General features: G+C 39.2%; 1 protein-coding gene and 1 long non-coding RNA gene across 3 annotated transcripts in view; one reads left to right on the top strand and one right to left on the bottom strand.

Annotated features, from left to right (window-relative positions):
• The window catches only part of LOC309637811, a 203931-nt gene that overhangs the window by 83543 nt on the left and 98446 nt on the right, over positions 1-21942 (top strand). The gene's annotated exons all lie outside the window — the stretch shown is intronic.
• ULK4 (unc-51 like kinase 4) overlaps positions 1-21942 on the bottom strand; it is a 545664-nt gene that overhangs the window by 429153 nt on the left and 94569 nt on the right. For both annotated transcript variants that reach the window (XM_082412745.1, XM_082412746.1), the window contains 3 exons: positions 21530-21637; positions 15471-15554; positions 6065-6226 (listed from right to left, as the gene is read on the bottom strand). In XM_082412745.1, the coding sequence (XP_082268871.1) occupies positions 6065-6226; positions 15471-15554; positions 21530-21637 (354 nt within the window). The remainder of the gene's footprint in view (positions 1-6064; positions 6227-15470; positions 15555-21529; positions 21638-21942) is intronic.

The raw sequence follows: 21942 nt of genomic DNA, 5'->3' as shown, positions 1-21942 counted from the left end.
TGAAAGCTCACAGAAGCTTAAGAGCACATGAGGGCTTGTGTTCTCCAAATCAAAAAAAAAAATCAAGGGCTTCCCTGGTGGCGCAGTGGTTGAGAATCTGCCTGCCAATGCAGGGGACACGGGTTCGAGCCCTGGTCTGGGAAGATCCCACATGCCGCGAAGCAACTGGGCCCGTGAGCCACAATTACTGAGCCTGCGCGTCTGGAGCCTGTGCTCCGCAACAAGAGAGGCCGCGATAGTGAGAGGCCCGCGCACTGCGATGAAGAGTGGCCCCCCACTCGCCGCAACTGGAGAAAGCCCTCACACAGAAACGAAGACCCAACACAGCCAAAAATAAACATAATAAATAAATAATAAATAAAAATAAAAAAAAAAAAATCAAATCTCAAGATAGATCTTCAGTGATTAGGTTTTGAAATACTTACTTAATAAAATAGAGCTTGAGACTACATTTTAAAACTGGAAAGAACACTTCCAGTTCAAAATTCACTTCAAAATTTGCCTCCAAAAGGACATTGTGTTACCTCCAGAATTTCTGACCACCTATTTATTAAAAGCAATGTCTAAGAAAGAGACTAATTCAAAACTGAAGGCTGCATATCTATTAGAAACATGAACACAATCACCACGGAATAAGTTTACGAACCATTTCTTTTCTGTCTTGTGAATGAGTTTTTCATGTCATATGAAAATTACCTTGGGAACTTTTTCAAACCAGACACACTCTCATCTGACCTCTGAGATCTTAAGACACATCAGGACAGGGGCAGGGGGTGGAGAGAGAGGAGGAAGCAGTCAGTGTTGTTGAAAAGCTCCCCTCCAACCCCAGTGAGAACCACTGCCCCGAAAAACTCTTCACTTTGTCACCCTTCCTCTCAGCACTTCAGTAATTATAATTAGCCCAGTAACCTCCCTCCTAGGAGCCATTCTACTCAGTCTAACTCTAAAGGTTTCTCTGGTTCCCACTGTGGCTCATACAGAGATTCCCTGTAATCCTAATAATTCTAGGAATCCTTTTATGCATTCAATACATTTCCCAAGTCAGGTCCGCTCCCTTCAACAACTAATCCCTAAGCAACAGACGCCACCACGCCTGAGCGGGAAGGATTAATTACCCATCTTTCACTCCAAGCCAGGCCAGTGCTTTTCAAGAGCTCCAAGGTCTAGGGCAGTGGTTCTCGAACTTCAGCAGGCATTAGAAGCGCCTGGAGGCTTGTCAGAATGCACATTACTGGGCCTCTCCCCGCAGAGATTCTGAGTCAGCAGGTCTGGGTCAGGGTCCAGAAACCTGTGTTTCTAACAAGTTCCCAGGTGATATTAATGCTGCTCATCTGCATCACACTGGTACAGGGGGACTCTATGGCGCCAAGAGATGACTAGGAGAAACGGGTCAGAAAATCAGTGACACAGGCAGTAGGCACAGACTGTTACAAGCGGAACAAGGAGCAAGTTGCTGACTCAGCACTGATGACACCATCCTCCAGCCTTGCTCTTGCATCCATCAAGTCAACGGATATCCACCGGGCACCTACCACACGTGCTCAGGAGGGAACAACGGCCAACAGGGTCCCTACCTTCCTAGAACTGACCTCCTAACAGGATGTATGATGACGTGCATACATCGGGTGCATAAATACAGCTGTGTTCACTGCTATGACGGAAAATACAAAGAGACACGAGGGGCAGGGAACATCCTAATGAAAGAGGTAACATTTAAGGTGAGAAGTGAAAGATGAAGAATCGGCCACGTGAAAAGCCAGAGGAAGGCATCCTGGGCACAGGGAATAGCAAGGGGAAAAGTCTTGAGGCCGAAAAGCGCTTGGAAATTCTTGAAAATATCAGAACATGTGTGTCACTGAAGCACAGTAAGTGAGGGAATGAGTGTTAGGAGATGTGACAAAAGAGGTAGGCAGGAGCAAAAATCACCCAACATCTTGAAAGTCATGTGAAGAATTTTAATCTTTATCACTAAATGGGTACGTTAACCTCCAGAGCACATTCCTGAGAGGTCGTTATCGGAAAAGAAACCAAAAAAGAAGTTCAGCTCTGTAAGGCGTGCTGGGGAAAATGCAACTGTCATCCCTCTAGGAATCTGTGTAAAGTGTCTTCAGGATGCGTATTTTCAGTTTCTATATCCTCAATCTTTAAGGAATCTTCTTAAGGCAGGTGAAATTTTCTTAAGATTATGATGTTAGAATAACTTTGTTTTAGGATCCCCAAACAATGATCTCATACTGTATTCCCCATTCTATTATTAGCAGGACCTTTGTGGCCTATTTCCCCTTGTATCCCAAGTAAAGAAGAACGTTTAACGTTATCAACCTCCTGCCCTCCACTCGTGACGTGAGACAAGAGGCTCCATCTCAACCTTTGCAGGAAAAGCCCAAACCTGCAACCAAAGACTTGGCTTCAAACTGATAGAAAGATGAACAAAACACAGTCCTGGCTTTCCAGTTTACAATCTATAAGGGATTATAGTAAAATAAGCTAGCATAACTAATTTACTCCACAAAATGTGCTAATTGCTTTAAACATTAAATTTTATCCTAAAACTCAAAGCACTTGCCAATTCTTAACTTCTACCTGGTACCCTGTAGTATTTATCTAGCATTATCAACCTTTAAAAAAAATTGTTAAGATGTTGAAAAGTTTTAGCAGAGCAGTAAGAAGAGGAGATGTGATTTTATAAAGTTCACCCTGTATGGAAAATGGAATTAGTGGAGCAGCAAACTGGCCGTGGGAGACCAGTTAAGGCCACTCCACCGGTCTCGGTGAGAGACGGTGGTGGCCTGGATTATGGAGGCAGCAGCAGGGCTGCAGAGAGAGGCAGACAGATCTGAGCAGTATCTATGAATTAGAATCAGAGGACAGGTCAACTGGCTGGATGTAAACAGCGAAGGGGAAGGAATTAGGGAAGATAAAGCATCAAGAATGATACCTAACCCTTTGTTTTCCTTAGTCTATCTTCCCTTACCTTCCCCTCCCAAGGGCAATACAGCAGGTTCTGAGGAAAGAGGTCAGAGGGGAACGGGAGCACTGAGCACCAGTGGCTCAGGACACAGAGTGGCAGTGACACGGGAGAAAGAGAATGACATAGAGGCAGCGGCCAGAGAGGATGGAGTCTGTTACGCTGAATAAATAAATTAACTGAATGAACAGATCAGTAAATATACTGAGAATAACTGAAACCAGGTTTCTGTATGAGATTAGATTTACAAACACAGAAAATGGGAAGGCTAAAAAGAATCCTAAGTATGGGATTAAAATTGGAAGTATCAATATGAATGCATGAGTTTTGTTCCAAATACCCACAATGATAGATATAAGAACAATTCTATATGCATGTGTATGTATGAGTACATATATTTTTTTCTAGCTCTGAATACTAAGAAGGCCTGAAAACAATAACACCCCGTAGCAATAAGCACAGCACCCAGATCGTGGTTTCTAAAAACCAAAGGTCCCTTGGAGAAATGATTGGTTCCAGGCCTGGCAGAGCAAGTACAAAAGTCGCCCAGAAACTGCATGGTGTCAGAAAGTAAGGAAGTGATCAATGATAGAAATAGGTCAATGGGGGCTTCCCTGGTGGCACAGTGGTTAAAAATCCACCTGCCAATGAAGAGAACATGGGTTCGAGCCCTGGTCCAGGAAGATCCCACATGCCATGGAGCAACTAAGCCCATGTGCCACAACTACTGAGCCTGTATGCCACACTACTGAAGCCTGTGTGCCCAGAGCCCGTGCTCCACAACAAGAGAAGCCACCTCAATAAGAAGCCTGCGCACCGCAATGAAGAGTAGCCCGTGCTGGCCGCAACTAGAGAAACCCCGCACGCAGCAACGAAGACCCAATGCAGCGAAAATAAAATAAATAAATAAATTTATAAAAACAAAAAGAAATAGGTCAATGGGACACAAAAGCCAGCTTGTAGGGCTTCTAGGATGATCTGAGCATCCAAACAATAAATAATAATAGTGGTAATAGTAGTATCACATGACAATTCATTGAATAAAATACGTATCCATGATCCTAAGGATATAAATACACACATACATGTGGGAGAAGGGAAAGAGCTTCTTTAAAATAGAATTCCAACCAATATCAAAGGACTGTTTTTGTACAGCTCATGAGAACAATGTACAATGGTTTTTACATTTTTAAAGTGTTAAAGAAAACAAACAAAACAAAGAGAACATGGAACACACACCATATGTGGCCATCAAAGCCCAAGATACGTATCATCTGGCCCTTTATAGAAAGTATTTGCCAGTCTCTGATATAAAAGGAATGGAACAGATGGTCATCATATGGCAACCATCACAGAGGCATATGATACAGGTAAGGGTCCTCAATGATGTTAAGGAGGTTTAATGGCAAAACACTAGATAGACCCAGGTTGAGCTTTGCCCTACAAAATACAAGCCCTGCATCCTTTAAACTTGTAAATGACATGAACTTCCCAGAAATACTGGGGAATTGTTTCAAACTGAAGGAGACTAAAGAAATATGAAAACAATATATGACATATGATACGGAACATGATCCTGGAGCAGAAGAGGAGAGACATTTTGGAGGAAATCGGAAAAATTACAATGAAAAATTAATAAATTAGATGAACACTAAGAACAAAATATAAGAAGCCCAAGATGAAAGAGTGAAGCTTAATGTGTCAAATGAAGAAAGAGCTAGAAGGTATGAGACTTTGGTGGGAACAACTAGAAGAAAACTCTACCAAGAAAAGAAACCATGCTGAGCATAAAAATGAAAATGATAATATAAACCCAATTAAAGCAAGACAGGTTATTTTTTAAAGGCCCAGGATTAAAACGAATGCCTTAAGATGTGACTCAGAGATGCCTTGAGAAAGTTCACTGGTGTTTTTAGGACAGATACCAGAGAGGGTTGAAGAGAAAACAGGCCAGAAAGGAGCAAGCTTGTGGCAATAACCCTTTAAAGAAGTATGGCTGGGGTGGGGGGCTGAGGAGGGATGGAGGTACATCCTAAAAAACTTTGGATATGTTTTTATGTGTGTCTTTTTATTTTTAATGGGGTAAAGAATACCTGAATACTGATTAGAAAGATCTAGTAGACAAGGAGAGGGTAAAGATTTAGGAAAGAGCAGAAATAACCATTTGAGTGAGATTCTCAAAAAAAGAAGAGATGGAAGAATCATGGACACATTTGTCTCTGACAGGAGAAGGGACAGTTCATTAGCTGTAACAGGAGAGAAAGAACTGAGGCAGGATAGGTGTGGATGCAAATAGGTCCAAAGATGCGTAAGACAGACACTGGGATAATTCCCGCTGGATGTCTCCATTTTTCTCTGGGAAGTATCTACTGAGGGGGAAGCCATTTACTGAGGATGCAGGAGGGAAAACGTGGGATTGGAGGGTTAAGGAAAGAGGATAAGGTCTGAAATTGGCACAGTGAGAAGCACAAGAATGAGCAGACTAGAGAAATACAGGGAGGGTACCAGATAACGTTGAGAGTCCAGATAAGACTGGTGATCAAAAAGAGTATATAAATAAATCATATGAGAAAGGGCTGTATCTGTTCAACCGACTATTAAATTGATACAACCAGGTTAACACATCTTCATACATAATTATCCTTTACATCAAGTCATTATAACCATGGAAGCAAAGTAGTAGCCAACCAATCAAAATACAGAAACTGCAAAATCACAGGTGCTTGAACATTAATATGAATTCATTTGAACCGCATGAAAAACCCACTTAACATAAAGTCTGAAAGAGGGAGCTAACAGGAAAAGTCAAGGGACACTAGAAATATACCAAACCAAATCCTGCACCCTAACCACTGCCATGGTTTTCCACTATCACCTCCAAATAGTTTTTGAAACTGTAATTCATGGTCACACTAGATCCTATTGGAATTTCCTGACAGTCCTCCTGCTTCAGAAGAAAATCAAATTATCGTTCTTACCAACTGTTACTCTGAGATTTCTACCTATCCAATGAAATTTACTCTGTATCTAGCACAGTTCTTCAAGCTTGGTATCTAAATACATGCAAATATATCCCCAAAAGATGCTCCATCTTACCGATATTGCAGTTATCCTAAGAGAATCAATGGTGGAATGTTTGAATAGGTACCATAAAACAGGCCCAGTTTCTCCTGTAATAAAGCCCTGGGCCTGAGCAGAAAAGGTAGTGCAGACATTTTCAATAATCTTTGCTGCCATGTGATTCACAACACGTTCTTCCTAGAGAGAGAGGAGTAGAAAACAATGAGAAAATTAAATAGGTATTATTTAGGATGAGAACTATATACACATCATTTCTTCATAATCACTGCTTTATAAATAAAGCCCTGATACCAAGAGTGCCCCTGGATGTGTTAGGTGTTTTAGGAGGTGTGGTCATTTTTTCAGGCTATTATAAAACTGTTACATTTGGTTAATCACTAAACCTAGCATAACATAATTCTCCACATATTTCAACAAAAAGGCTGAAATAATCTGGAAAATACACAATTATAACTTACAGGATAACATAAAAACTGGAAGATAATTTTAAAATCATAAGGAGTATGCAGAACAATCTTCAGAAATTACTCAGGGCTGGAAATAATTAGTGTACCAATAAGCTAAAAACCACCTAAATACAGGGCATCAAGGAAAGTCCGAAGAAAGAGATTGCACCAGTGGTGTGACCAAATTAACCCTTAGACTAAAGGCTGCTGTGGATTGTTCTAACAATGCTTAAAAGTCTCAGAAAGGATCAAACTGTTTCCAGGTAACTTAAATGAGCCCAAGAAAAAGCACAAAAGTACTTAAAAGACTATAAAGAAACAAAAGTGCCCAACATAAAAATCACGATGTCTGACATCCAATTAAATTCACACACACTAAAAAGCAGGAAAATATGACTCATAAAAAGAAAATTTAATTAAGGGAAATGACACAGGTGACAGAATAAGAAAAAAGTATTTAAATGGCTATTATAAATACAGTCCATACACTCAAGAAGAAAGAAGACGCAAGCATAAGGAAAGAAAAAGAAACTTAAAAAATGACCCAAATCAAAGGGCTAGAGATTATAATGTCTTATATGAAAAATACACTGAAATGGATTAACATATTAGACTCTGCAGACTCAATGATTAGTGAAGATTAGTGAAGACAAAACACTTAGCAAAAAAAAAAGAAAAAAGAAAAAGAAACAACTATCCAAAATAAACACAGAAAGAAATAAGACTGGGTAAGAAAGAAAAAAGCATTAGAACATCAGTGAACTGTGGGACAACTTCAAACAACCTAATGTATGTGCAATGAGAATCCCAAAAGGGGGCAGAGGGAGGCAGAAAAAATATTTGTTTGAAGAACTACTGGCTAAAGTTTTTTCAAATTTATGAAAATTAATAATTCACACTCTAAGAAACTCAATGAACCTCAAGTAGAAAAAAGAAAAGTCACACCAAGGTACATCATAATCAAACTGCTAAAAACCAGTAATAAAGAGAAACCTGTAAAAGCAGCTAGAGTAAAAAGACACATTATGTAGAGATTATCTAACACATAACCTAACAAAAATAAGGATGACAGGAGACTTCTCATCAGAAACAATGCAAACCAGAAGACAGTGGAACAATATCTTTAAAGTACCAAAAGAAAAAGAAAAAAAGATAACTGTCAACCTATAAGTCTATACCCAACAATAACACCTTTCAAAAGCAAAGGTAAGGGATTTCCCTGGTGGCGCAGTGGTTAAGAATCCACCTGCCAAGGCAGGGGACACGGGTTCGAGCCCTGGTCTCAGAAGATCCCACACGCCACGGAGCAACTAAGCCCATGCGCCATAACTACTGAACCTGCGCTCTAGAGCCTACGAGACACAACTACTGAAGCCCACGCGCCTACAGCCCGTGCTCCACAACAAGAGGAGCCACGGCAATGAGAAGCCCGAGCACCACAACAAACAGTAACCCCCACTCACTGCAACTAGAGAAAGCCCATGCGCAGCAACGAAGACCCAATGCAGCCAAAGGTAAAAATAAATAAATAAATAAAATTTTTAAAAATAAATGTAAAAAAGAAAGAAAAAAAAGGAACATTCTTAAAAAAACAAACAAACAAAAAAAAAAGGTAAAAGTGAGGAAAATAGGAACAGGTTGGTAAAAGGTACAAATTTTCACCTGTAAGATGAATAAGGTCTGGGGATCTAATGTAAAACAATGTGACTCTAGTTGTTAACGCCATATAGTATAATTGAAATTTGCTAAAAGAGGAGAATTTAAATGTTCTCACCCCAACCCCAAAAAAAGGTAACGGGATAAAATATGAGATGACTGATGTGTTAGCTCAGTGGGGGAATCCTTTCACAATGTATGCATATATCAAATCATCACTTTGTACACTTTAAATATCTTATAATTTTATGTCAGTCATACCTCAATAAAGCTGAAAAACAATTTAAATACCTATCTCTGATAAAGCAGACAAAAAACAATCAGCATGAACATAGATCTATATCTATATCTATCTATCAGATTAACAAGCTTGACCTACTGCAAGAAGAAAAGCACATCACCCAACAATGGCAGAATTCACCTTTTTTTCCCCCTAAGTGCATACACATACTGAGTCCTGAGAGAAGTCTCGGCAAATTCCAAAGATTTAAAATCATACATACACCACTCCCTCTAACCACAATACCATTAAGTTAAAAATAATAATAAAAAGATAAATAGAAAAAACATAAAGACAGGTATTAAATGAGAAAGAAACAAAAGAGGTATAGAATTTGTTAAGTTTACAAAGCATGTAATGGGGTAAAACAGTTAAAGGAACATGAAAATTTACAGAGAAACCCAACCAATATAAATCGTAGAACCCTGTGGAGCTTCCCCCTTAAGATTATCTGCCACAGGAGAAGAGGAGGTACAAACCTCACCCTAGCAGTGGACCTACCATACTTTGTGCCTCTCACCCCACCAAGTCTCTGGAAGCTGGTCTACTGCCTACTCAGTGCAAACTCAGGATCGCTTCTTTGTGCCATTCTCAAAGGTTTGCTTCAAGACACATTAGGTAACTCCATACTTAGTATTGCATCCTACTAATAATAGCCTTCCAAATATTATGAATAGTGATATTAAAAGGAAAAACACAAGAAACCCTGCATCATTCCTATTCCACATACATGTTGCTCACTTTCACTACATAAAGGCGAGGAGAACTGTGCGTACCCGCAGAGAACCCAGTGTTGATGGCACACACATTCTTTATTAGGAAGATTAAACTTAAACTGTGACAGTTACAAAAACAGAAAATACAGCTGCACATTTTCACTTTTACCCAGTATCAAGAATTTTAACTTCTCTCTCATTTTCATTAACTAGTGTCTAAAAACACTTCAAAGATAATACATATAATGGCTAACGCCTCTATACATTCTAATTCAAGCCCCATCTTTTTCTAATTAAATACAAGCAATTTACCAATAGTTTTCTTTTTTAAAAAGCACTAAAACTGAAAATTATATACAGACTATTATGCAAGCTATAAAAAAAAAGAGGTGGTTGATTAGATACAAATGCATAAATTAATCTTCTCCTCTAAACATGTGGAAACACTCTAGGTACTATTTCCAGCTTCTGTGTGCACTGTACAGTAGGTTGCTACCTACCCAGATAAAAATAACTACCTTCAAGAAAAGCCAGCTTTCTCAGCCTCCCTATTCCATGCACATACAGAACATATGCCATGTAAGTTCAATGCCAAATATTCCTGAGATCAATACAGCAATGATACCAAGGGGAGAATTGCTCTTTGCTATTGTCTACAAACATGAAGGTCAAAGCAATGGAATGGAAAGCTGTCAAAGAGGGCCCAAGTCAGAAGCATGTGGCAGATCAACCAACACAGGTACCTTTCCTTATACAAAACATCAGATGGGGCCCCAGGGCTTGGCCAATATCAAACTACTCAAGAGTGGCACACCTGGGACTGAAATCCACATCCTCTGACTCCCAGCTCAAGGTCTCCGAAATGCCAGCCCCAACTCTGAAACGATGACTCAGCGTCATCATGGGTACCTTTTCTTCTATACTGCCACACTCTTTTTAGAACAGTTATACCATATCTTCCTTTTTTTTTTTTTTTTGCGTGTTCCACCTTAAATGTCTCACTCTAAATACTTCCCCTCTTTCCACCTGAGCATTTACATCTGTAACAAGATCAAAGGCATTTGACTCACATCTCTATTACCATTGTTAAAATTATAGAAATCATAACAGGTTGACCTGTTTGGAAAACAAGGTCATAATCTCTTAGGTAACCTTTTGAAAAACAGAAAACCTACTGAAAACTATTTAAACAAACTCATGACAGTCCCAGTGTAAGACTATCTTCCTCTCCCTAAGTGGATCTCACAGCATGCCACAGGATAAGGTAGGTCTGTGGGCAAATAACTTTGAAAACATCACATACGATATGCGTCCATGGAGATTCATAATTAAAAGCTCTGAAAAGTACTAAATACAAACAAACGAAACTATTCAACCTTGTTTAACCCAGTGTGTCCCAAGGTATTTGACCGGAAAACCCTTATAACGCGTGTGAATTTCCCATGGCAAAGCTAGTTATCTATGCAAAATGAACAAAAACAATATGCATAATTTAAAACTAAAATTGTCTTCTAAGAAGTCTACATATCAATTAAAACGAAAAAGTAAAATTTCCATTCCGCTTTTCTCTCAATGCACAGATTAAAGGGAGGAGAAAAGGGAGTACAAACCAGAATCAACGGCCCATGTTCAACAAGGTACATTACTAAGTTTTGAAAGTGGAAAAAAGAAGTCAATTAAGTTAGGCAAAAAACATCTCAATATATTTAAGAACAACAGAAATAGCACAACAATGTGAGTTACCTAACTATATACTTAAAGGTTAAGATGGTAAATTTTATATTAAATATATATGTTTTACCACAATTTAAAAAAATACAAGAGAAATAGAACAGACCACAATCTTGATCTATACAGTAATGCAACTTTCTTATTGCAACAAAAGAAAAAAGAGGCAATAAAATCCCACCCACCTGAAAAAGCTTAAACCATCTCATAAACAACCCTGGACCAAGATAAAATTTTAAACTAGGGATTATCTATAAAATAACAATAATGGAAACACTACATGTCAAAACAATGGGATACAGCTAACACTAGGTTGAAAGTTAATAGCCTTAAATGTCTTAGTAACTACACAAGAAAGAAAAAGGAAAAAAAAAAAAAGCAAATGTAGTTACAAAACAACAATAAATGGCATACTAAACCAGGGATTAAAAAAAAAAATTTTCTTTCCGAATAAATGAAGATAGGGCAGTGTCTTAATCATTTTCGCCTTTCCTGTGTCCAGCCAGTACATAATATGTTTCATAAATGCTACCTGTAAAGGACGGGAGCTGTATATGAGAGAGTTAACTTAAGCAATGAATTAAATACATTAGCTGAATGTCATCAAGAATTCAAAGGAACTTCAATCATCTTATTCCAGTGTTTTTTAAACCAAATGTGTCATTCTCTTTTTAGTTTTCTCATTGAATATGCCTTCCATTTTCACTAATATCAACCAATTCTCCTCAAATTTATTCATAGATATATACTCTCAATCAACATCCCAACAGGTGAACTTGCATATAATTTTTAGAATCAACTTTTTAAGTAAAAAGGAACCAAAAAAAGCTAAGAAATTCATGAAAAAGATTAAAATGGTAAGAAAAAACGTCCCTCTATATTTTTAAATTATTAAAAATAAATACTATTAACTTAGACAGCATGGCACAGATAATAGGCCAACAGAACTAAACAGAGACCAGGAAGAGACATGCACATTGACATGCCAGAGGTACACTGCAGAGCCGTGGGGGGAAGACGGACTTTTAATTAAGTGATGCTGGGATAACAGATTATTTTTAAAAATAAAACTGGATCCACACATAGCACCACACATACAAAACAATTACAAATAGACTAAACTTCTAAAGGGAAAAAGGAAAAATAAAACTTTTAGAAGAAATATGTAATAGACTATCTTAATGAAGTTGGAGTAGAGAAGCTTTTCTTAAGATATAAAAAACACAAATAATAAAGGAATGGATTGATAAATTTCTATTAAAATTAGGAACTTCTGCTTATCAATAGACACTGTAAAGAAAATGAAAAGACCAAACACAAATTAGAAAGTATCTGGGATACACATAAACAACAAAAAATTAATACCCAGAATACATTTTTTTAAAATTCCTATGGGTGGGGTACCATGACATCTGAAATTTTTTCAAACAGTTCAGAAAATAAATGAATGAATAGATAATAAATACACATATATGGATACATATACACACACATATTACAACAAAGCAAAGAGGGCAAAACGTTAACAGTTGAACCTAGGTGATGTAAATAGAGGTGATCATTATAGTTTTCTTTCCTTTTCTAATACTTGAAACATTTTATAACAATAGGCTGGGTGGGTGGGAGGGTGGGAATGAAGGTGTGCAGAATTCCTACAAAGCAACAGGAAAAATTAAGACAATCATTTTCAAAACAGGAAAAACTACAGAAACCAAAATAAACAGAAAAAGATGGTCATTCTCATTAGTAATCAGGAAAATGCATATTAAAATTACTTTGAGAAACAATTTAATGCCCACGAGACTGACAAAAACTTAAAGTCTGACTATATCAAATGTTCAAGAAGATGTGAGTTAATGGATATTCCTATACACTGCTGGTGGGAGTATAAACTGATACACACGTGTGTCTCTGAGGCACACATCAACAACATACTATTCAGTGGTACAAACACTTTACACAATCAGCATGTACCAATCTCAACCTAACTTTAAGCAAAAAACTTAAGTCTCAAAAGAACACAGCGCCAGTCCATTTATAGAGTTCAACATTTAGACTCAATCAACGTAATATTTAGCAATACATTCAAAAAGGGAAACACTATAAAGAAAAACTTGGGAAAGTAAAAAGAAAAGAGAAAAAAATTTTAAGAAAACCTTGGGAAAGTTTATCACCGAACTCAGAACAGTGTTTACTCTTTAAAAGAAAGTACATATTGCAATCCTAGAGGGAGAGAGAAAAATTCTCTAAGCAACCAGCAACCCCCCCTCGGCATTTTTTTTTTTGGCTGCATTGGGTCTTCGTTGCTGCGTGCGGGCTTTCTCTAGTTGAAGCTAGTGGGGGCTACTCTTCGTGGCAGTGCATGGACTTCTCATTGCAGTGGCTTCTCTTGTTGTGGAGCACGGGCCCTAGGCTTCAGTAATTGTGACACACGGGCTTCAGTAGTTGTGACACACGGGCTTCAGTAGTTGTGGCACGCAGGCTTCAGTAGTTGCGGCACGCAGGCTTCAGTAGTTGCGGCACGCAGGCTCTAGGGCATGAGGGCTTCAGTAGTTGTGGCCCACAGGCTCTAGAGTGCAGGCTCAGTAGTTGTGGCCCATGGGCTTAGTTGCCCTGCGGCATGTGCGATCTTCCTGGACAAGGGCTCAAACCCATGTCTCCTGCATTGGCAGGCGGATTCTTAACCACTGCGCCACCAGGGAAGTCCCCCCCCAACTTTTTTTTAAATAGAGTAAGTGGGTCAGAGTGTGTGCTTTTAACCATACTCCTACATTTCATATACTCTTCTGTATATGAGGTACATTTCACTAGAAAAGAACCTACATTCAGAAATACCAGTAGGGGCTGGGAAAACAGTTTTCTACATTAAAAAAAATTTGTTTTTAATCACTGAAGTGGCTTAAAACTTTTTTACCTCAACTATGTCCTGAATACATTAGACGAATATGCTAAAGAATTGCTACAATTGAATTATTTTTGTAAGGATAGAAATCCTTTTTTGGGGGGGATGATCACCTCTAAATTTATTTATTAGGGACAATATTAGTGTACACGCTGTCAAAGCATACATTTAAGTGCTTTTCAAACATATAAAATTTTCATAAATTAGAGGGTTCTGGACTTTTCTCCCTCTTAATGAAAAGTATACAAGACTTGTCATACATACCAAGACAATAAAAGGCAAGTGTGTATATTCATTAACTATATCATTAGCTACATCACTATTTTACAGTTATTATTTGTTAACAATACACATGTATATCAAACACTATTCTTTACAGTATGTACTCAATGAAAACACAGGAGGGGGTGGGGAGGATATATTTAATAAAGGATACCACCTCATGGATTAGAATTGATCATCTTTTACCAGGCATTAATCTAAGTTTTATAAATTAAAGACACAAAGTTTTAAAAATTTCTTTACATCATTTAAAAAATTCCTAGAAGACTCCTTTCTCCTTTGAGCTCCTATATTTTGTTCTTTTGCATGAATGTACTTGACAGATTCCACTTAATATTTTTTATCTTATCTCCCACAACAGGTAGGATCTGTGCATGAATAGAAATTCCACCTTCTTCATCCGTGTGCCCCCAGGTGTGCCTAGCTTGAGGCCTTGAGTGATAAATCCAAACATGTCTTTTGACTATAGATAAAAATAACTTAATTCTCATATTGTTGATAAAGTACAGATTACTGGCTTCATTCACATCCCACAGTGACAACTGACTACACAGTTAACCCTACAGGCGGGTAAGTGTTCACACCTCCTTTCTGGATCACTAGGGGAAAACCTTGCAGAGATTTTTCTACACTTGGGACATCATTCCATTACCATATAACGCATGAAGTAATGAACTCAAAAGAAAGATGTTTATTCTGACATGTGTTTTTTTCATTCCTTAAGGAATGCTTTTAGCTTATGGCTCTGCCTTGGGTGAAACAATGTCAAGGTTTAAAGCAAACAGAAAAATGCCAACCTTTTAGGTCAGTTACTAAAACCTCTACACAATTACACACAGGAGCTACATATTCAGGTTGGTTGGTTGGCCAGCTGGCTGGTTTTCAGCCATGAACAATAGCATGAGAAGGGATGTGAATAAATTGGAAAAAAAAAAAAAAAAAACCACATCACATAATAACTACTACTTAATATTAAAATCAACAGATACTAGTGGCAGCTTCCCCGTTTCTGAACCACAAAATGGCAACCTGACAAGATAATCACGGGGATGTTGAAGGTTCGCAGAAAATTCTCTGCATATACCTTGCTTGTTAAACTGTTGCATCGATAACTTTAAAAGAGGGGGGAGGATTAAGTATATGTTATTGAGAACTAGTTAGGTTGTTTATATTTGCTATCACCTCTTAAGAAGCAAGACATTTAAACAAGTGAATGAGAGTTGGTTCGTTTTTACACTTGTTCCACTGTAGGTCACTGGCTCACAGTGGCTTGTCGGGATTACTTAAATTCAGGAGCAATACAGTGCTTGGTTGACAGGCTCCTGCACTGCTGCAGGCTACAATCCTCACACAGTGCCTGAAGGGTTATCACAATTGCAAGCGTCTACAGAGGACAACAAAGGAGCCTTACCCCTTCCCGAAGGCACCTCATTAGCACCGTGTATGCAGCCGAGGGAACAGACCAGCATTCTGGGGGCTTCTTTTTTTTTTCTTCCTAAAATGAAGTGGAAGGAAAGGCAGTGAAGCTAATAGCACAAAAGATATTAACCCTTTCAAGAAAAAGGCTTGGTTTCATATATACAAACTACCTAAAACTTCTTAACATTCTATTGAAAGTACAGCCTGACAATTACCACCTGATGAGGGGTCTTTTACTGCACTGTACATACAAGGTATTTCTTCTATTTCTCATTATGTTGTATATGATGTTGGTAAGATCCCCTCAGCAGTAGCTAGATGGAAAGAACTAAGAAATGACAGTATGACCTGGTCGATAGAGAAACCACTCCACTGATAACTGTAGGTGATGATACAGTGACTCCTACCTAAAAAGTGTGACATTATCTGTAACGATTTGAAAGCACAGAACACACAGCTTTGAGTAATATCTCCAGATAATCCATAGGAACAAGTAAAACTCAGTATGCTACCTAGCAAGACAAAGCTCAATAAAAGTCAGCAATTATGATTAGCGGGTACACTGATTTTAATTACATCAGGAAAAATTCTTCCACAGAAGAACCAAATTAGAGAGAGAACTGCAAGAACACTCCTGGAACCTATCAAATAAAATCACAAACTAAACCAGGGGCCACAGAGAAAGGTGAAAAACAATAATCTCTTTATAGTAGAAGAAATTCAGCTCTGCTTAGAATATTTATTGAAGATTGTCCAAATGTTAGAATTGGTACCTTATCGAAAAGTATTTAATACCCATGATGAGACTTGTGACCCATTAAAACTGTACTCTTAATCATGGAATTCCACATAGGGTCATAATCTAGACATTACCATCCAGAGCTGCTCCAGCTCAAAAATCGCGAATTCAGCACCGAATTCAACTTCCAAACACAACGTTCCTCCCTTCCAGCTCATTTATTCAGAAGGCCCACCACAACCTTTCCTTAACATCACTGGACTCGGCTCCCCGTCTCTCCTCCCCCACCCCTTCTCTTTCCCCGTCTATCCCCTACCCTCCCTGGCAGCCACTTAGATTCCTGGTCTATCATTTAATCACTCTTGCCAAAGGCCTGATTGACCTCACCCTCTGGAGTGCCCTTGTCCTGGGCCCGGGGAAACTCAACCTTAGAGGGAGCCAGTGGCTTGTCTTCTCCAGGCCTGCGCTCAGACAGCTGGGCTCTTGGACGGGTGACACCAAGAACACAGAGTCCACAAAGGACCTAGGAGCAGCAAGCCCAGGGACCTTCCACATCACTCTCCAGGCCTGTCTCTCTCTCTGACCAACTCCCTCTCTTAAAGGACCACAGTATTTCAACCCCGCGGCCCTCCCATCACTTCACCTACTTTTCCTCCTTCGCAGAGACCATGGAAGTGATGAGAAAGGAACTACTAACTCACCTCCACCTGCAGCCAGCTGCTGCTCACACCCAGTGGTTACAGCAGGACAGGGTCCTCCGCCCCTTCCACATGGGCTCACAAGCCCGTTCCCACCCTGCTTTCTTCAGGGTCATTAGGATCTGGACCATCCCTTGTTGCTCCTAAGTGCTCGATGTCCTATCACCACGGGATCCCTTCCATTTCCACTAGAACAGACTCACTGTCATCTCCCATTTTAAGGTGTGCTGTGAGAACTACATGTAGATGTTTTTCTTTTCTTTTTTTTTTTGGCTGGGCCGTGTGGCATGTGGGAATCTTAGTTCCCCGACCAGGGATCGAACCTGTGCCCCCGGCAGTGGAAGTCTCCTGTAGGTGTATTTTTGATGTCTCTATGGGAGGAGGTGAGCTCCACGTCCTTCCATTCCGCCAGCTTGATCTGGCCCCCCGTTGTCTCCCATTTTCAAAACAGCCCCTCGCCCCTCCGCTCTTTCCCACAACCATCCTAAGCTTTACGTTCACTTCCTCAAGTGTCCTCACCTCCCCCTAAATCCTCAACACGCTGCAGTCTGACTTCTTCGGCCTCACTCACTCCACGTTAAATAAATAAATACACGAAACAGCTCTTGTTGGGTTACCAGTGACTTTTGTGTCACTCAAGCCAGGGGACTCTGTGGTCCTCTTTCTTGGTCATTCAGCCCTATCGACCTTCTCTTTTCTGAAATGCCCACTCCTCTCCTAAGTTTGCTCCTGCTTCACTTACTCTCCGTTAGGATCCAGAAGCCTCTCTTACCATCCTCCAATCTATTCTCCACATTTAAACCAGAGTCATCTTTGTGGCACTTAAATCAGATGACACCCTTACCCTTCTTAAAACTTTATCGGCTTCCCCTTGCTCTCAGGATCAAGACCCAGGCCTCCGACTTGGCCGAGGAGCCCTCCATGGTCACGTCCCTGCCAGTCTCTGCAGCCCTACTTCCTGCTCATTTCCCTCCAGTCTCAGTGGCCTTGGTGCAGTTCATGAGTGGAAAAAAGCACCTACTGTGTGCCAGGAACTCTTCTAAACAATAGCCACACAGCTGTGAGCAAGAAAGATAAACGTTCTGTCTTAATGGTATTTAGTGGGGGCAAAGTTTTTTTTTTTTAATTAAACAAAATAAACAAGTCAAGATAGTGATGAGCGCTATAAAGAAAAGCATAGCAATGGATAAACAAGGTCCTACTGTATAGCACAGGGAACTGTATTCAATATCCTGTTATAAACCATAATGGAAAAGAATATTAAAAAGTGTATATATATATATATATATATATATATATATATATATATAAAACTGAGTCACTTTGCTGTACAGCAGAAATTAAACACAACATTGTACATCAACTATACCTCAATAAAAACACTTTTTTAATTAAAAAAAAAAAAAAAAGGAAGAAAAGCACAGCAGGCTAAGGGGTTAGAGGAAGACTGTAGTCAGAGAGGCTCCATCTCACATTGCTCAGGGCCAGGAGAAGGCTCTCTGCAGGGACCCATGTGAGCAGAGAGAAAGTGTAAACATCTGGAGGGAAAACAATGCAAGCAGGAGGAACAGCGAATGCAAAGGTGTGGAGGCAGGATGGGGGCTTTCAGGGAACTGTGGGGAGGGCAGTGCGCCTGGGAGGAGGAAACAAGTAAGAGGGTCGAGAGGGCAGAGGTCATACGGGGACTGGGGAGGCAGCTCACAAGAGCCCAGAAGGCAACTGGAGATTTAGCTGTGACAACGAGGAAGACAGGAAGCATGGGAGGGCTCTGAGGAGTGACAACTGCAGAGTCTCATGGGTTTAACAGGCTCACACTGGCTGATGTTTGGGGAAGACTTCAATGGACACAAGGGTGAAGCAAGGAGATCATCTGGAAATGATTATGGGCTGGACAAAAAGAGACAAAAATATAAGAATACCTGGCCTCAATGTGGTATGTATCCTTGACAAAAGTCAGAAAAAAAGTACGTAAACTATAAATGTGTTGCCTCATAACATCCTCGTCAGAATCACAGTCTGGTCTTCTGTTCTCATGCTTATAACCGTAGGGTGTTACCAGAGAATCAAAAGGACAGGACTTAGGTGTCTACATTATATACGATATGCATGTATGTATGTATGTATGTGTGTGTGTGTGTATACATATATCACTCACTTCAGGTCAGTCTCACTACGTCAGCAGTGACCTGAGATGTTAAGGTTGACCTATATTCTCAGTGACAATGCCACTAACAGCCTCATCTCGTGAAACATTAGTGGTTTGTGTGGATCCAGGGACATAACTTCCTTTTCTGGTTTGCTATCATAAGATGTGGTCAGATGTCATGGCCACAGAATCATCCCTTTATTAAAACAGCCTAGCTTACATCCAATTAAAGTGAGAACCAAGGGAAATGATTCTCTAGATCTACTTTTAGAAACAAATAGAAATATGATTCTGCATTATTCCATTTATATAAGACTCTACAAAATGCAAACTAGTCTATATGACAGAAGGCAAATCAGCGGTTGCCTGGGGGTGGGGAGAGGGACAGGAGGGAGGGGTAACAAACGGTGCTGAGAAAACTTTTGGAGGCGATATTTTCATTATCTTGACTGTGGTGATGGTTTCACAGATGTATACATATATTAGCATTGATGAAATTTTAATCTTTAAACGTGTGCAGTTTATGCTATGCCAATTATACCTCAATTAAGCTGGGGGGAAAGGTAAAAAAAAAAAAATGGGACACACGCCCCCCAAAAAATTGGACTAGACTCCCACCCATGATAAGATGGCAGACCACACTTCCTGTGGTCTGAGATACCTGACCTTTCTTCTAAGGAAAGCAGTTTTATTCTGTATCCTTAAAATGCCTCAGAGAGCTGACAAGAAAACAAAGAATAATCAAGCCAAAAATTAGCTGCAAGCATGAAGGGATAAACAGAGCACTGAAGTTTGCTTTTATTCTGAGGGCCTGCAGAACTTGGTAAATTTGAGCTTTGATGTCAAGGCCTCCAGGGCCCAAGGTAAGAGTAAAGCCAATATAAACTCTCCAGCCCCACCCCCCAAGAACTTCAAGGAAAACCGTCTTTCACAAAACTTAGCACACAAGAGAATGTTCCAGTGCAAGAGGAGGAGGGAGGGAGCTCTAAGTACTAATTGAGAAAGACATCCATATTAATTATTAAGAAATAGCTCCAGTGTATATATCTCCATACAGTGTTTTTAATACTGTGTAACTATTAAGTGAAAAAAGTTGCTCTACTTGCTATATAAAATGAGACAAAGTAAGAATCTACATTTCTACTCGCTCATTTGTGCAAACCTAATGCTGTAAATATAAGTAAGAAAGTAATCGTAATGGTTATTTGTTGGGGAACTACACAGATGGGGGACACAAATAGAAAAGAGACCCTTCCCTGTATACCTTTCTATACTTCCAAGTTTTCTAGTTTCATGAATGTGTTATCTCTTCAAAATATAAAATTACCTGGGAATAAACTCAACCAAGCTAAATGTACAAAAGCTTTATGAGTGAAATATATTGCGTTGGCCAAAACGTTCATTTGGGTTTTTCTGTTAAGATGACGAACTTTTTGGCCAACCCAATAATTTAAATAACTTCAATGAAAAATCTTTTAATATAAATATATGAAAACACCATTTTTTTGTGCATTAAAGGACAACATACCATAAATGTACTAATACTTTCCTCATAGATGCAGTACAATCCCGCACATGCATTAGAAGACTCAAAATCACAAAGACAGCAGTATTTCTGTAGAGTCAACGCAGGGTTCAAAAGATGATTTCAGAATCGGACAATCTGATTCTAAAATTTATTCTGACATGTAAAGGGCCAGGAATAGCCAAGACATTTATGAAAAGGAAGACTAAGGAGGTGAGATTTGCCATACAGGCTATCAATACTGAATATGGAACTAAATGATTTCAAATACTGATGTTTTATAGTAATTAAGTTAATTGCCTTAAAATGATGATCATCCAGAAAGTCAATTTAGATACTAAGGATACTCAGGTTATATAACATTTAGGCAAGTTCTAGAAGCAAAACATAAGTACAAGGAGAGAACTTTTCATTAACTTATAACTTAACTGGTACTCATTAAAACACTCAGAGCATCACATGAAATGAATAACTCGTAATTTATCTACATCTATTCAATATATTCCCAAATATAAGAAGTCAAATTCTGCAGTCACAGATTCTCATGCCATGTTAAGAGCTATATTTACACACAGTGTTTTAAATAATAATGGCGCTTTTACACTGGGAGAACCCACAGGATCATCTCGCATGAAGGAGTCAAAGATGGCAGCAACCTAGGGAGTACTTTGGGGACTCTGGTCCACTGGTTTCAAAATACAGCCTGAGAATCTCCTACACTTTAAAGAAAAAGAGGCACTGGGGGAGAGGGAAGACAGACAAGGAGAGATAGAAGAAGAGTCAGAAAGACACTGAGAGCCTCTCTCCTCCAGAGGTAAAAATTTGCCTAAATTCCTTAGGTGTGCTCAAAGGGGCAAAATCAAAAAACTTTGGTATTAACACTTATCAGCCATGATACGTCAGAACACATCAAAGAACAACAGAGTTAAACAGACAGTCTTACCTGGGTGGCTATAAGATAGATCAGCTCCCCCAGGGTTGGTAAAAGGCACTGTTTTAATTTGCTGTTCCTGAAGTTTTCTCTAATTAATTCGGTTAAGAGAGTAACTGCCTGAAAAGAGAGGGAAAAAGTATATTATTTCATGTGTATCTCTTGGTTCTTTAGCCTATATGTAACAGGCAAGACACTCTACAAAATTCGTCTTCCATTTTTAAGAACTGGTTTCCAAATTATTTTCAACATACGGGCCTTATTCCTGAAGGAAAAAAATAGTAACTCTCCCAAACGAAGATACAAATACACCCAGTGAAATAAACTTACCAACCTACAGCACTTATCAGTTACCAAGCATTTTCACTATATCGCCAATCTTCTGTGAGGCAACCGTTGCTCTATCTTTAAAGCCAGAAAACCTA

This window comes from Balaenoptera physalus, assembly GCF_965194825.1.
Source record: "Balaenoptera physalus genome assembly, chromosome: 11".
NCBI classification, from domain to species: Eukaryota; Metazoa; Chordata; class Mammalia; order Artiodactyla; family Balaenopteridae; genus Balaenoptera; species Balaenoptera physalus.
This window is presented reverse-complemented; position numbering and strand designations above follow the sequence as displayed.